This window comes from Hoplias malabaricus, chromosome 9, assembly GCF_029633855.1.
Source record: "Hoplias malabaricus isolate fHopMal1 chromosome 9, fHopMal1.hap1, whole genome shotgun sequence".
NCBI lineage: Eukaryota > Metazoa > Chordata > Actinopteri > Characiformes > Erythrinidae > Hoplias > Hoplias malabaricus.
In genome coordinates, this window is record NC_089808.1 from 43,573,464 (window position 1) to 43,590,864 (window position 17,401).

Consider the following 17,401-nt stretch of genomic DNA (forward strand, 5'->3'; position numbering starts at 1 on the left):
TCTTGCCAGGGATCCTCAGGTGTTCCAGGTGGGAGATATGATCCCTCCAGTTCAATCATTATCGGTCATATACAGACCATTACAAATAAAACCACACTTTCAGAAGACAGTGAAATACAATCAGAAATGAAATGATACTTTAACACTTTTCACATGTATTTAATTATCCTCAACACACTACACATTCTCTACCAAAAATAGGTCTTTAAATATTTATTATAACGGAGTTTTATATAAATTCTAGTTCTTTTTTCACAGGACACGTATTATTGCATACGTACTCTAAATAGTGGTGTAGGGTGAAATGTGAGGGTGACATGATCCTTCATATTGAGATTTTTCAGTCTCCCTCAAAATGGAGGGCTATGAACGCTTTGTGGATCACTGGAGAGACGCTGTGCTATGGAGAGGGATTAGTCTTAAAATATTGTCAAATGTATATTCAGTCAAAATCATATTCAACCAGAGACACAATTCAAAAAGAAGTTTCACTATTCACAAATATATCTCATGGTCTGCAATCTGTCGAAATACAGTTAAATCCATGGATGTGTGTTAGTTCTCAGATCAAACCACTCTGCTTTTTCCTGTGATGTATTTTTGTTAATTACCTCTCACAGGTTTTTTGATTTTAAGATTTTCCTTTTTAATTTCACCTGATCCACACATTAATGCAGTAGTCCATCCACAAATAGGAAAGCAGGTGAACGAGCCACAGTGGTGACCCTCAGGTGATCCCCATTTCACTGACGGTGAGATCACTAACAAAAGAAAAAGCTGTTGAATTAAGTCAGTCATATTTATATTGGTTTCTTTTGTTTAAAAAAAATCATATTGACTATGATTCCATTGATAAAATCAATGAAAATGGAAACACAAGATTGGAGAAATGGTGGTGAATGGTTTTTAGAGGCTCTGGTGAACCTTTGATTCCTGGTGTGAGCCCCTTGTGTAGAAACATCTGCAGCTGCATATTTCCACTAACTGTTGATCAGAAGGATGAGGAGCAGCAGATAGAGCCACCCAGAGCGGTCCAGACACTCATTCACCCGCTCTTCTACATCTTCTACAAATACTTTCCAGGTTTACTGACTTAGTGATCCATCCCTCGGTAGTTCAGTAACACACATCCTGACTAATGTCTAACACACACACGTCACATCAACCCACGTTTTATGTTCAGTAACACGCCTGCTGATTTATCTCCAACACACACACACACACACAGCTCTTTATCTTCAGTGGCACAGATCCTGATTTAACTCCAAAACACAGCTTTCTGCTCCTCCCTCACACACAGCACCGCTCCACAACACCCGCCCCTCAGCTGTGATTGGCTGACACCTCATAACAGCAGCTCTCTGATTGGCCAGTTGCCGTGGAGACGCGTCCATGTGTGCGATCAGTGTTTTTACTGAAGAGCATGAGGCAGCAGGTTAGAGTTCACTGCTGATGCTCTCTCTCTCTCTCTCTCTCTCTCTCACACACACACACACACACACAAAGGGCTGTGTCTGAAATGGCGCTCTGCTCACTATTCCCTAAACGCTCTACAGTGCAGTGCAGTTTTGGAGGGTACTGTGTAACTCAGGATCATAACTCAGGGAGGTGTTTGTGTACAGACAGTTCACTGAAGTTAGTCTGTGGTACACTTCTTATTGCAGTGCATTGAGTGATTATTGGAGTGCACTGAAAACACTGCTTCAAAAAGGAGGAAACCCAGAGTAGTCGACTCTACAGTGAACAGTGCACTGTTCCCCACTGCATTCTGTGAAGCTGCTGGACTCTGACTCTCAAAAACGTTTCTTACTGCTCCTCTCCTCCTGGAAGTGTCCTACAAACCTGACTGGGTTCATGTAGAATTCTCCATTACAGCCTCCGGAGAACTCTGCCTTTTCCTTTAGAGAGGACACCCAGGAGCACCTTCAGGTTCTTGTCGTTTCAAAATTTAACAACTGCACCTCCCTCCCTCCTCCTATGAATACCATCAGGACCCTGCAGCTGATCGAGAACAGGGCAGACTCCACTCATTTTCAGTGTTCATAAGTGGTACACGGTGGTGGTGGTGTAGCAAGGCATTGAACCCCCAGCTGCTCCCCGGGCAGTTTATTAATAAATATGTTTATATTTTAATACATTATTTTATTGTTAAAATGGAGATATAAACAGTTTGTGGGTGGTTTCCTGAAGATGTAGTTTATTCTGGAAGTGCCCTCACTCTTAATAAATTCACCCAGTCACAGCTGACAGCGTCTGATAATGAAATTAAAGTCTGTTTATCAGCAGTGACACGGTTAAAGAATGAGAAACTGTGAAGGACTAAGACTCTGTGAAGCCTCATTGGACTCCACTTCGTGTTGATGTAGTAGAACAGCTGACCCCAGGGGGCGCTGCAGACACCGAACAGACCGTAATCAGCGTTTATTTTCAAAGTTATATACTTCCTTACGGACACACACCCGTTACAAAACACACACAACTCCGCTGTTAATAAAAACACAGCTCTGAGGACAGTTACAGTGCGTCACACACTTTCTACTGAAACGTACCGACTTTACCGACTGAAACAGAGGAGAAGAGAAGAGAAAAGAACAGAAGAAAGAGAAGAGACAGAGCTCTAACGGAGGAATCATCTCCTAAAGCAGCGCTGTCCTCCACACGGTGAGTTTATTTCTGAGTGAAATGTAGAACGGAGAGTAGATTAAAGGAAGTTAAACTAAACTCAGCGCAGTGTTAAAGCTGTGGGAGAAAACGGCGGAGAGACGTTAACGCCGCAGTGTTTCTGTGTGTGCTGTCGATAAAGAGCTGGAGTCTGAAGTAAACACACCGCAGGTTTATCAGGGAAACCACAGCAGGAGGAAAGGTCTGCTGCAGTAGCGCTGTTTGTCCTGCAGAGGGAGGGGGGGCGCTGCAGTCTTTTGGCGGTGTTACAGAACTCTGTTGTTGTTCTGAAACCTCAGTTATTTGGAGGACCACGGAGTCAGAAAATTCAAATGAAATATAAATTGAGTTTTTAATTTAATGTTAAAATGTATAACAGAGTACAATAACCACAATTTAACTTTTAATGAGACAGTAATTAGTGAGAAACAGCTTTAATCTTATGATTTCTGTCTTCATCCCAGTCTTTAATTATAAAACTGACATAAAGTGTGAAAAATAAACAGTAAACGTTTTGTAGATTTTTAGTTTTACACTGAGTTTTAAATTCATTTTACTCTTTTAATTTTAAGTTATATTTTTGATCAATATTTTGTATTCAATATTGATTTATTTTTATAGTTTTAGAGGATTTTAATGTATTTAGTGTTTTAGTTTTTTATAAACCCTTAGAAATGTAATTATAAACTATTATTTATTAACATTTAAAAGTTTATTTATAAACTGTTATTGCATTTAATTTTAGAGCTTTACAGTTTTATTTGTACAGTTTCTGTTTGATATTTATACAGATGTATAATTTATATATCTTTATGTTCTTAGTCTTTTAGAGAGTTAATGTTTGAGATTTCTGGAGTTTCACATTTCTGTAATAAACTCCAGTTTGTGAACTGTAACTAAAAGCAGATATTTCCAGTAAAAAGTGGGTAAGTAAAAGGTATTTCTCTAGCACATTTAAAACAAAGAAGTTTGCACTAAAGAGATTTACATAAAAACCCATAAAATCATCATAAACAGAAACATTAAACTCTCATTTCACAGGGCGTAGCTACGAGAAAAACAGATATAAGAAGTAAAGAGGGAGCACGTTGAACTCAGCTGAAGGGTTACTGCAGCGCTGGCCCCAACACAAACACGCCTAAAGAGTTCAGCGCTCTGAACTGGAGATAACTGTGTAATCATACAACGCCAATCCCAATGAAGTGGGGAAGTTGTGTAAAACCACAAGTAAAAACTGAAAACGATGATTTGCGAATCCTTTTCAACCTACATTTATTTGAATACTGAGATATTTAATGTTCAAACAGAAAAACTTTATTGTATTTTTGCAAATATTCACACATTTTGAATTTGAGGCCTGCAGCTCGTTCCAAAAGAGTTGGGACAGAGGCAACAAAAGACTGGGAAAGTTGAGGAATGCTCAAAAACACCTGTTTGGATCATTCCACAGGTGAACAGGTGAATTGGAAACAGGTGAGTGTCATGATTGGGTAAAGGGAGCATCCCCCAAGGGCTCAGTCCTTCACAAGCGAGGATGGGGCAAGGTTCAACACTGTGGTAAGGCCGAAAACCAACATTGAACGCCCGTGACCTTTGACCCCTCAGACGGCACTGCAGTAAAAAGTGCACTGCAGTACATCATTCTGTAACGGATATTACCACATGGGCTCAGGGACACTTCAGAAAACCATTGTCAGTGAACACAGTTCATCTCCATCTACAAGTTAAAACTCTACCATACAAAGCCAAAGCCATATATCAACAACACCCAGAAACATCGCCGGCTTCTCTGAGACCGAGCTCATCTGAGATGGACTGCAGCAAAGTGGAAAAGTGTTTTTGGAAATCATGGTTGTGTCCTCCAGGCCAAAGAGGAAAAGGACTGTCCGGATTCAAAAGCCAGCTTTTCTGATGTTATGGGGGTGTGTTAGTGCCCATGGCATGGGTAACTTGCACATCTGTGAAGGCACCGTTAATGCTGAAAGGTTTTGGAGCAACACATGCTGCAATCCAAGCAATATCTTTTTCAAGAACATCCCATTTATTTCAGCAAGACAATGCCAAGCCACATTCTGCACGTGTTACAACAGCGTGGCTTCGTAGTAAAAGAGTGCAGGTACTAGACTGACCTCCTGCAGTCCAGACCTGTCTCCCGTTGAAAATGTGTGACGCATTATGAAACACAAAATATGACAACGGAGACCCCGGACTGTTGAGCAACTGAAGTTGTACATCAAGCAAAAATGGGAAAGAATTCCACCTACAAAGCTTCAACAATTAGTGTCCTCAGTTCCCAAACACTTACTGAGTGTTGTTAAAAGGAAAGGTGATGTAACACAGTGGTAAACATTGCCCTGTCCCAACTCTTTTGGAACGTGTTGCAGGCCTCAAATTCAAAATGAGTAAAAAAACTATAAAGTTTATCCTTTTAAACATTAAATATTGTGTCTTTGTAGTGCATTCAATTGAATAGAGGTTTAAAAAGGATTTGAAAATCATCGTACTCTGTTTTTATTTATGTTTTACACAACATCCCAACTTCATTGGAATTGGGGGTGTAGAAGATATGAAGATTACGGGCAGTAAATGCTTTGTTAAAATCAGTTTGTCCTGTTTTATTAACAACAAATATTATTTCCAGTGTGAATATTTATGTGAACTCAGTTGGGGGTTAAGTGCCTTGCTCAGGGGCCGTGATGAGGACAGTGCTGTTCCTTCACTCCCACTGGTCCTGAACCCTCGGGTGTTGTTTCAGCCACAGAGGCTCCGCCCACAAGTTGACAGTCTAATCTCTTCGGTGCACTAACCTGGCCTCACTGTCAGGATTCTGCCAGCTGCGTTCTGATTGGCTCTCTGTACGTCCACATATACACACTTCTGCTGATTGTTTTTGTACTGTTTTTGACTCTGGTACTGGTCCGACGTGAATTATAAAGACGGCCTCCCTCTACACGTCAGAACAAAATAGCAGACTGTGATTGGTCCTTTGTGTGTCAGTCAGATTCCTTTTTCCTGCAGCAGTAGGGGTTCATCTCGACTTTACATAGTGAAAGGTACCAGACTCTCCCTGAGACTCTGACAATGTGAGACACATCTGACCAAATAAAGACCTGTTTATAAATTTACTTTTAATTCATATTAATGTTGTCATAATTGTCAGATGTGAGTTATTTAATGAATTGTTTCAGTCTGGATTTCAGACTCTACACTGAACTGTTACTGCTTTAATCCCTCACAGTAAAATGCTGCAGAGTAACTCTCTTCCTCAGTGGGTTTCTGTTATTCTGGTTATTTTTATTCAGTGTGTGTTGTTATTGTGTTGTTTGTGGAGGTGAATATTTGCTTAGTGGTCAGCAACAGACGAATCTGAGCAGGGATAAACCAGTCAGGTACAGCTTGGTAAGGAGGTGTGTATTGATTGTGTAGTTTAGTGAGATGGTGAGAATAGGTTGTGTAGTTTGGTGCTGTGCTGTGCTGTATTTGGGTTGTGTAGTTTGGTGCTGGGATGAATTTAAGTTGTGTAGTTTGGTGTGTTGCTGTGTGTGTGTTGCGCTGTTTGGGGCTGTGCTTTATATGCGTTCTGTAGTTTGGTGCTGGGTTGTGTAGTTTGGTGCTGAAATGCTTTTGGGTTGTGTAGTTTGGTGTGTGGGTGTGTTTGGGTTGAGTAGTGTGGTAGAGTTGGGATTTTGGGTTGCGTAATTTGGTGCAGTAATGTGTTTGGGTTGTTTAGTTTGGTGTGTGGTGCATTAGGGTTGTGTAGTTTAGTTTGGGGTGTGTAGTTGGTGTGTGGTGTATTAGGGGTGTGTAGTTTGGTGTTATGGATTGTTACGTCTGTAGATTGGTGGGTTTGTTGTGTGTAGTTTGGTGTTATGGGTTGTTAGGGCTGTGTAGTTTAGTGTTATGGGTTGTTAGGGGTGTGTAGTTTGGTGTTATGAGTTGTTTGGGGTGTGTAGTTTGGTGTTATGGGTTGTTGGGGGTGTGTAGTTTGGTTTTATAGGAAGTTTGGGGTATGTAGTTTGGTGTTATGGGTTGTTTGGTGTGTGTGTAGTTTGGTGTTATGGGTTGTTGGGGGTGTGTAATTTGGTGTTATAGGTAGTTTGGGGTATGTAGCTTGGTGTTATGTGTTGGGGGTATGTAGCTTGGTGTTATGTGTTGGGGGTGTGTAGTTTAGTGTTATGGGTTGTTGGGGGTGTGTACTTTGGTGTTATGGAGTGTTTGGGGTGTGTAGTTTGGTGTTATGGGTAGTTTGGGGTGTGTAGTTTGGTGTTATGGGTTGTTTGGGGTGTGTAGTTTGGTGTTATGGGTTGTTAGGCGTGTGTAGTTTGGTGTGTGTAGTTTGGTGTTATGGGTTGTTAGGCGTGTGTAGTTTGGTGTGTGTAGTTTGGTGTTATGGGTTGTTAGGCGTGTGTAGTTTGGTGTGTGTAGTTTGGTGTTATGGGTTGTTAGGGGTGTGTAGTTTGGGGTGTGTAGTTTGGTGTTATGGGTTGTTAGGGGTGTGTAGTTTGGTGTGTGGTGTGTTTGGGGTGTGTAGTTTGGTGTTATGGGTTGTTAGGGGTGTGTAGTTTGGTGTTATGGGTTGTTAGGGGTGTGTAGTTTGGTGTTTGGGGTGTGTCGTTTGGTGTTATGGGTTGTTATGGGTGTGTAGTTTGCTGTTATGTGTTGTTTGGGGTGTGTAGTTTGTTGTTAGGGGAGTGTAGTTTGGTGTTATGGGTTGTTAGGGGTGTGTAGTTTGGTGTTATGGGTAGTTTGGGGTGTGTAGTTTGGTGTTATGGGTTGTTCGGGGTGTGTGGTTTGGTGTTATGGGTTGTTGGGGGTGTGTAGTTTGGTGTTATGTGTTGTTGGGGGTGTGTAGTTTGGTGTTATGGGTAGTTTGGGGTGTGTAGTTTGGTGTTATGGGTTGGTAGGGGTGTGTAGTTTGGTGTTATGGGTTGTTAGGGGTGTGTAGTTTGGTGTTATGGGTTGTTAGGGGTGTGTAGTTTGGTGTGTGGTGTGTTTGGGGTGTGTAGTTTGGTGTTATGGGTTGTTAGGGGTGTGTAGTTTGGTGTTATGGGTTGTTAGGGGTGTGTAGTTTGGTGTGTGGTGTGTTTGGGGTGTGTCGTTTGGTGTTATGGGTTGTTATGGGTGTGTAGTTTGCTGTTATGTGTTGTTTGGGGTGTGTAGTTTGTTGTTAGGGGAGTGTAGTTTGGTGTTATGGGTTGTTCGGGGTGTGTAGTTTGGTGTTATGGGTTGTTAGGGGTGTGTAGTTTGGTGTTATGGGTAGTTTGGGGTGTGTAGTTTGGTGTTATGGGTTGTTCGGGGTGTGTGGTTTGGTGTTATGGGTTGTTGGGGGTGTGTAGTTTGGTGTTATGTGTTGTTGGGGGTGTGTAGTTTGGTGTTATGGGTAGTTTGGGGTGTGTAGTTTGGTGTTATGGGTTGGTAGGGGTGTGTAGTTTGGTGTTATGGGTTGTTAGGGGTGTGTAGTTTGGTGTTATGGGTTGTTAGGGTTGTACAGGAACAGAATGTAACTGATTGAATCCTCAGAGTGAATCCAGGTGAATGCACTGAGGGGATAGAGCTGTCAGTGAGTGATCGCTGTAAACTCAGGATTCTAGACGTATGTCATGACCTTTGACCTCTTCTCCTGCAGCAAAAGGCTAATATTCATCTGAATCGTCTCATTGTGTGTGTTCTCTGTAGATAAAAGTCAAATATTGATCAGAGTGGTGATGACTCACACAGTGTTTAGTTGTTATTTAATGGTAAACACTCTTTGGGAACGTGTTGTGAACGGAGTGAAGACGTTTATTTAACCCCCTGCTACAACCTTCCAATGAGCTCCTGAACCCAGCAAAACACTCTCAGAGAACTGTGTGTGGAGCCTCTGTGGCTGAGATCAGAGAGAGACGTGCTGTGTCTCTGTTTTAAACTGGTGCTGTTTCAGTGTAGTTCAGGGAGGGAGGGGCTCGAAGGAAGGAAGAGGGGTTAAGGAAGAAATGGGGTGGGGACGCTTTGTCTCTGTTTTCCTGGTGTTGTTTCAGTGTAGATCAGTGAGGGAGGGAGGGAGAGAATGAGGGAGAATGTGAAGGAGGGAGGGAGGGAGGGAGAGAGAGTGTGAGGGAGGGAGGGAATAAGGGGAGTGATATTAGTGTTTTTTTAGTGTTTTCCTGTTGTTTTTCAGTGAGAGTCAGTGAGTTAGTTTTCACTTGTGAGTGAGTGGAGGTGTAGTGTGTTTGGGTTGTGTAGTTTAGTGTGTGGTTTATTAGTGTTTAATAGTGCAGTATGAGTGAGTGGGAGGTGTGTGTGAGTGAGTGGAGGTGTGTGTGTGAGTGAGAGGAGGTGTAGTGTGTTTGGGTTGTGTAGTTTATTGTGTGGTTTATTAGTGTTTAATAGTGCAGTGTGAGTGAGTGGGAGGTGTGTGTGAGTGAGTGGAGGTGTTGTAAAGTTTAGACCGTGACCCTGAAATGAAGAAGCTGAAAAGACGATGATGATGATGAAGTAAAGTTTAGAACCCGCACAAACTCAGAAAACTCCATTATCCTCTGCCTCTGAGTCTCTCCCACTCCACACCCATCTCTAGAGAATACACTCTGTTTAATAAACACCTTTATACACTCTTCAAAACTAACCGTGACCATTTAAAGAAGCCTTGTGTGAGTAAAGGGTTCTTTACATTGTGAAATATTCAGGGGAAATGTTCTATAGGGTTCTACGTTGCACCAGAAAAGGTTCTTCTATAGTTACAGTGTTAAGCCAGTTACTACAGGAGAACTGCAGGAGAACTATAGGAGAACCGCAGGAGAATTAAAGGAAAACTGCAGGAAAACTGCAGGAGAACTGCAGGAGAACTATAGGAGAACTACAGGAGAACTGCAGTGGAACTACAGGAGAACTGCAGGAGAACTATTGGAGAACTGCAGGAGAACTATTGGAGAACTGCAGGGGAACTACAGGAGAACTGCAGGAGAACTATAGGAGAACTGCAGTGGAACTGCAGGAGAACTATAGGATAACTGCAGGAGAACTGCAGGGGAACTACAGGAGAACTGCAGGAGAACTATAGGAGAACTGCAGTGGAACTACAGGAGAACTGCATGATAACTACAGGAGAACTGCATGGTAACTACAGGAGAACTGCATGATAACTACAGGAGAACTGCAGTGGAACTACAGGAGAACTATAGGAGAACTGCAGGAGAACTATTGGAGAACTATTGGAGAACAGCAGGGGAACTATTGGAGAACTGCAGGGGAACTACAGGAGAACTGCAGGAGAACTATTGGAGAACTGCAGGAGAACTATAGGAGAACTACAGGAGAACTGCAGTGGAACTATAGGAGAACTGCAGTGGAACTACAGGAGAACTATTGGAGAACTGCAGGAGAACTATTGGAGAACTGCAGGGGAACTACAGGAGAACTGCAGGAGAACTATAGGAGAACTGCAGTGGAACTGCAGGAGAACTATAGGAGAACTGCAGGAGAACTGCAGGGGAACTACAGGAGAACTGCAGGAGAACTATAGGAGAACTGCAGTGGAACTACAGGAGAACTGCATGATAACTACAGGAGAACTGCATGGTAACTACAGGAGAACTGCATGATAACTACAGGAGAACTGCAGTGGAACTACAGGAGAACTACAGGAGAACTGCAGGGGAACTATTGGAGAACTGCAGGGGAACTACAGGAGAACTATTGGAGAACTGCAGGGGAACTACAGGAGAACTGCATGATTACTATAGGAGAACTGCAGTGGAACTATAGGAGAACTGCAGTGGAACTATAGGAGAACTGCATGATAACTACAGGAGAACTGCATGATAACTACAGGAGAACTGCATGATAACTACAGGAGAACTGCAGGGGAACTACAGGAGAACTGCAGGGGAACTACATGAGAACTGCAGGAGAACTGTTACTGGTGTCATACAGAACCCTTTTTAAAGGTGTATTCTCTAAAGAAACAATCTAAAGAAGTTTTTCACTTCACAAAGAACAGATTAATCGAGTCAGTGGTTCTTTGAGATTTCAGGATTCAGTATAAACCCATCTTTACTGAAGAAGTCTTGGAGGCAGTCGTGGCCTTGAGGTTAGGTGTGTTCACTGCCCTTAGTGTGTGTGTGTGTGTGTGTGTGTGTGTGTGTGTGTTCACTGCCAAAGACGGGTCAAATGCAGAGAAGTAATTTCCCTGAGGGATGAATAAAGGTGTTTCTTCTTCTTCTTGAAGAACCATCAGGTGTGTAGTTGATAAGCGTCTGATAAATTTAAATGTAGTTCTGACTCGGACCGGGTGTAAGACCCAACTGCACCCATCAGAAGGTGGTATTCACCGGGGGTCAGTAGTAAATACGACTTCACTGCGTTCGGTGCTGGGTTTCCATCATCACTCGGACACAGCAGAAGGTTCAGGGGGAGTCTGTACCTCCCACTGGGAGGAGTCAGGTTCAGTTTAATCCACTGTAAAGACGATGAGGGAGGAGCTGGGTCACATTTCTGATTCTGCAGCACTGTCCTTCTCTCACAGTCTGTGTTTATTATATAAACAGGAACACGGAGCATATCTCTACAGCTCTGAGACACTGTTCATTTAGAGTCACTTCCTGTTGACGCTGCTGTGTTCTGTACAGAGTTTTACAGGGTGGGGTTCAGTGGTCTGTCTCCTGCAGCTGACGCAGTAAACAGTGGCTCTATTAAAGTTACTGTCAGTGTTTGACTCTGTTTGTGGATTCTTCTCCTGGAGAAATATGAGGGACACAGTGGAGACAGTTCCTCTCTGATCTCACGGTTTTACAGACGCAGGTTTCTCAGGGAACAGTGGACTCTAAAACACTTCTCTAAGTTTAAAATTATAACTTTTATTCATTGGTTTATTTACATGAAGTGGTTGTAGAGTGTCTCTGGGGGGAGGTCTGATGGGAGCTGAAATATATTCCATTAATTAAATCACTAATAAACCACTGTAGAATTTAAGAAGGAAAAGTGTGGAACTGACAGTGAATCAGCAGCAGACTGTGTTCATCTTTAATTTCATTTTACTCTTAAAGTGCTTCCACTGAAAACACAGTCTGTCTCTTTATTATTCATTCATTCATTTAACCCTTTCATTTCCACTGTGTCAGAAAGGAAGGCTGTGTTCTGATTTTGACTTTGACACGTGCTGCACACTTCCAGGTTATTTTCTGAGGGGTTTGAAATCTTAACTTAGATTTGAATCACTTTTTCATTGAGTTTCCTCCTGTAGTTTTTAATATGATCTCACTTTTTACTTCACTCTCTCACCTCTGAGCTCCAGATAAACCTCCTGACTGTAAGAGTCCAGTGTAACGTCATTAACCTCCTCCTTATTTCCTGCAGGTGCCGGTGTGTAACTGCAGCCCTGTTTAAGGTGGAATGGAAAACCCCAGTGAGTATGAGCTGAACCCCAGCTCCAGGGGCAGGGACTGTATTTGGATTAAAATGAGTGTGTAATAGTTTCACTGTGTGGATGATCCATAAATACTAGTCATTATCAGGTGAAACTGATCAGTGTGAATTGTCTGACTGTAAACTGCAGTAAAAACAGGACTCTGAAGATTCATTTAATGATAAAAGCTCAAAGAACAGATTTCCAACGTTGTCTCTGAACAACTCGACTGTTACTCGAATATAAACACTTTCAGAATCCAACACCTGCAGAGGAGCTTAGCTCTCTTTCACAGAGAACACATCCTCAGCAGCACAGATAGGACTAGAGCCAAGACTCCACTGAAATAACACCCTGTGAGACACAGGAGACAGTGCTGAGACCTAAAGAGAGAAATACACAGTAGACGTGAGAACATAACCACAACAATACGTCTGAGAAAGAGAGAAACAGTTCAAGACTTTAAGAAAATTAAACATAAAAAAAAAAAAAATAATAATAAAAATATGACCCAAAGGGGGGTGGCTCAGCACTTTGTGTCATATTTAGTGTATTGTACATCCAGAGTAACCAGGTTCACTTTTTCCTCCAAACTGGGCTTCTTTTAAAATACAGTCAAAAACACTTCCAAAATTGATCACGATCACCAAGAAGTTTTCATTACAATAATTACAAAATGAAAATGAATGATGTGTGTGCACTGATGTGGGGGTTAAACAGCGGACAGCAGGAACAGACAGGAAATATTCAGTAGGCAACATCTGATGGAGGGAGAGAGGGAGAGGAGAGACACTGGTATGTTTCATTAAATCATTAAAGAACACCACGTTCTGACGATACAAACCTTTTTGGATGGCACAGTAGAGAATAACACAGTCGAGTGTGAGAAGGAAGGAAACAACAGATTAGGTGTCGAGTTCTCTGTGAAAAATAAAAATTTAACATTCAGACGGCTGTCAGTGAAAGGTACAGAGCTGCCCTCTTCTCTCTGTTCTGTTTCTCGCATTTTTATTTATTTCTCCTCTCCTTTCCCCTTGCCTTTAGTTTAACTAACTGTGCCCTACAGCAGCACAGAGAAGAACTGATCAACCAGAGCATCAACACACTGCAGTGTCTGTGTTACAGGTTCACTGGACTTAGGCTGAGCTGCAGAACAGCGCCCTCTGTCGACTATAAAAGAAATTTAACTGCGCCACTTCCTGAATCAAAAGCGAAAGTAAAAAGGAGGCGGAGAGAGAGGAATCCGAGCTGAAGGAGACGAACTGAACAAACTTCTCCAAACACAGCGCTATGTTTCCACACGGTGAGTTTATTACTGAATAGAAATGTAGAATAACTGAGTGTTTTATGAGTTAATAACTTGAGGCTGAGGGTTTTCCGGGATTAAACTGAACTCAGAGCGGAGTTAAAGCTGCTGGAGGAAATGAAGGAGACCGTTATAAACAGCGGAGGGTGAAATGGTGGAAGTGTTTAAAGAGAAGTTCAGAAACATATCACAGCTGTATTTTTACACGGTCTTTTTACACCTGGGAGAAATGGAGTGTAGATTATTTAGTGAATGGAGTGTAGATTAAGTAAAGAACCTGAATCAGAGAGTTTCGGAAGTTAAACTAAACTCAGCGCGGAGAGAAAATGGCGGAGGGACCGTTATAAACAGCGGAGGGTAAAATGGCGGCGGTGTGTGAGGAGAGGACGAGCGTGAAGCTGAAAGTGAAGCTCCAGCGGTGAACTGTGTTCCTCACACACTCCGGGTTTAATGATTTAGAGCAGAATAAACCTGACTGAAACCTGCTGAGTCTGATAATGACCCACTAACGGTTCTTCATCCGGTAAAAACGGACTCCTCCTTATCTCTCAGCACAGACTCACACTGTACTGGGTTATTACTCCACTTCTGTTTGGGGGAGTGTTATTCACTCTTTATTATTAATAACAACACACAGTAAAATAAAATAAAGATTCGGTTAAAACTGTAAATTGATGAAAGATTACAAAAATGGCACCAGAGGAACTGACACCAGGGAAAAGCCTCCAGACGCTGTTTACAAAAACCTTTTAAAGTTTTACACTGCGCACATTCACACACTTTACGGTAACCCCACGATACACGCTGGCGGAACACACAGTAAAACTATTTTGGTGTTATTTGGTGATATTTTTGTTACGATATTCTTGGCTCTATGACATGAAGTTTATTCATTTTTGGAACACACTTATGCAATACAACACATTTTATATTAATAGTAACAGTTACAATGCTTGTGCTTTTTGGAGTAATTCAACTTAAGGATTCTGAATTTACCATTGTGTATTTTCATGCTATAGCCATGAGATTTCAGAAGGCAATATCTGGACCCACTCTTCACTGTAATGTCACATTTCATTTTTTTAATGTGGACACCCCACACTCCTCACAGACCGTCACCCGGAGCGGGGCTCGAACCCATAACCCCAGGACCCAGCTGTGATTAGTATAAGAAATAAAATATATCACATGCAGTACACGAGAAACCTGCACAAACAGGATTCAGTTTTCTCACTAAATACATTCAAAACAGTGGAATGCTGTGTTTTAATTTCACAGTTTATTAAAATTCCTGAAAGAAGCAGAACTCTCTTCTCCTCGTCCCTTGTGTTTCTCTTTTCTGGAGGTGTTCTTCCTCCTCAGCAGTTCTCCAACACAACACACATTACACAGTTCCCACAGCACAGGGGAAACTCTGACTCAACCAGAAAACTCTGATCATTGAATCCTCTCTCAGTTAATAGTGTCTCACTACCACAGTCTGTGCTGCGGAGCCCATACGGAGACATACTGGTTGTTTTTAATAAGGCCACACAATAATATATTGAGACCACGAGATAAGTACAGGCTCCATAAGTACGAGCTCCGTCCTGTGGAGACCATGATGGCTTTATAATTTACTAGAGTTTTAGGTTCTCGTCTCAGATCCTCAGAGAGAGGGTTTTTACAGTGAGCAGGAGCTCAGTTACTCTCTAATTATCAGCATTTTTAAACGTACAGAGGATTAAACAGTAATTTGAACTGCCTCAGTGTGATTTAAACAGTGGCACTGTCTGATAACGGTGGATAAACGAGTTTGTAGTTCACAGTCTTCATGGTTTAGACTGAGAAACTGGAGCAGTCCGTCTTCACTGAGCAGCACTAACTCTGCTAACAGTCACCAAACCTAACTTTACTCACAAAACCTACAGCTGCTTCTGAACATTTAAACCTCAAACTCCAGACATTAACACATGGGTTTAAAGGCCCCTGTAAAGCTGTGAAAGTAAACCACATCTGAGTTTCTCCAGCAGGAGTTTATAAAAGCTCAGATCTAAAAGCAGAGAACTGAGGTGAATTAGAGCCAAAATAATGGTGAATTTATGGCTGAGTTTAAGAAGAGTTAAGGCTGAGTCAGGGGTGAGTTAGTGATGAGTTTGAACTGAGATAACTGTAAATTAAAGTTAAATAATGTGTACTTTACGAAAAAGATGATGGTGATGATGATGATTATTTGTGAATAAACACCACTGAGTAAAGAGTGAAACTGTTTCTCCTCAAATATGTGTTTCTTTTAAATATTTAATCAACAACATTGTACCCCAGCTGCCCCTCCTACATTTCACTATTAACCATGTGTCTCCCTAACAACCTGATAACACCCTAGCAACCACCTCCCATAAACTGTACTACTGGTTTACTCCCATGGTGTAACTGGTTTATACGTGTTTTAGTCGGTATAAGCTCATTTGTTTATAATTAAACCATGTTTAATAGTCTTGTGAATGCTGTATTAATGAATGTGAATGGTAATTGTGTTATTGTGAACACACAGGGTCCAGCTGAGTGTGAACAGTAAAAACACAACAATGGATCATCAGCAGGGGAGCATCAGCAATGGAGGAGGAACCTCTGTTCTGATGTAAGTCACAAATCACAAACAGTAATTAAAGAACACAAGCAACAACCTGAAACATTAAACTGACCTCCTAGCAGCATCAGCAACACCTTACAGAGTAACTACTCCCTAAGACGTGTTTGTTTTTAATTAACAGCTGAAACGTGTTGCTCTGTGACAATAAAATATACCAGTCCTGCTTTAAACCTGAACACATCTTTCTAAATAGTGAAAGTAATGTGTTAAATGTGGCCAGTGCTGCCTCTGCAGCACCCCCTCAGGGTCAGTTCTGCTACAGGTGCAGATCACATGTAATGGTACCATTGATACATCACATTATGCAAATCAGTCAAACAATGTTAGCACCCCTCAGACACACTGGCTGCTCTAAAACTATACCCTGATCAAATGGTGAAATTGGAGTGTATTAATAAAGTCCTCGAGTGACTGGGTACATCACAAAGGAAACTGAGTGCACAGAGGGAGTGAGGAGGAAAGGGTGTAGGGAAGATGACAGACACTAAATGTAAAACTTGGCCAAATGATTACAGGGGCATTTCTGAATAGTCAGGGTACAGGAGCTCAGATGAAGGTCTGCTCCACTGTGTGTCCACTGATGACAACCCCATACACACCAGCTGTAATCCTCCTGGTGCTGGTACAGTGAAGCAGAGGAGAATGGGGGAACACCTGATAGCCTTAAACAACATGCTGTAAATCTTTCTAAGGTGAGAGGTGGGGAAGCAGTTTATCACAGTGTACCACCGCATGTCAGGAGAGAGTCTGCTGCAGAGAATGCAGGACTCAAAATGCAGACGAGTTCCTCAGCTCTGTTACATGGACACACATAATAACAGGGCTGTGGCAGCAGCAAGTACGACCATCTCCACTTTTAATGAAGGTGCCTCTGCCCTGTTAAATGTTATTGAGAGGCTGTGGCTTTGGAGGCGTCAGAGTCCCACTGCAGTGAGGGAAGCTGAAGAACTCATAATCTCTGAGGTGGAGGCTGTCACCAGCACCAGTGTGAAACTGTAAGAGACTGAACACAGCTAAATAACTGAAAAGACATCAGCAGGAGATGGATGAGGGACCTACATCTGGAGCAGGGGTGGACAACTAAGATATAATTTGACAAGGATAACTAGCCTGTGTTGTGCAGGACAGACATACAACACCCAGTATGGTGGCGGAGTGTGTGCACATCAGTTTTTATTTGGGAGTCCTATGAGCTGTTATTTGAGTTATTACATGTTATAATATTCTATATGGCTGTTGATTTATATCTTTATTATGTATGTTCTATATTGTTGTTGTTAAACATATGATTAGATAAATAATGGTCAAAAAACATGGTCAAAATGTTCTTTTAAGGCTATTGACAGTCATTTCTGATTTAGACAGTGATTATAAAATTATATCTAAAGTTCCCTGTGTAAAAACCATTGATTAATATGCA

At 41.9% G+C, this 17,401-nt stretch overlaps 1 protein-coding gene across 2 annotated transcripts in view; it reads left to right on the top strand.

Moving 5' to 3' along the window:
- Positions 1-2,455: 2,455 nt before the first annotated feature.
- LOC136707070 (NACHT, LRR and PYD domains-containing protein 12-like) overlaps positions 2,456-17,401 on the top strand; it is a 52,226-nt gene continuing 37,280 nt past the window's right edge. For both annotated transcript variants that reach the window (XM_066680943.1, XM_066680944.1), the window contains exons 1-4: positions 2,456-2,661; positions 11,995-12,043; positions 13,169-13,346; positions 15,883-15,969. In XM_066680943.1, the coding sequence (XP_066537040.1) occupies positions 15,917-15,969 (53 nt within the window). In that variant the 5' untranslated portion in view covers positions 2,456-2,661; positions 11,995-12,043; positions 13,169-13,346; positions 15,883-15,916. The remainder of the gene's footprint in view (positions 2,662-11,994; positions 12,044-13,168; positions 13,347-15,882; positions 15,970-17,401) is intronic.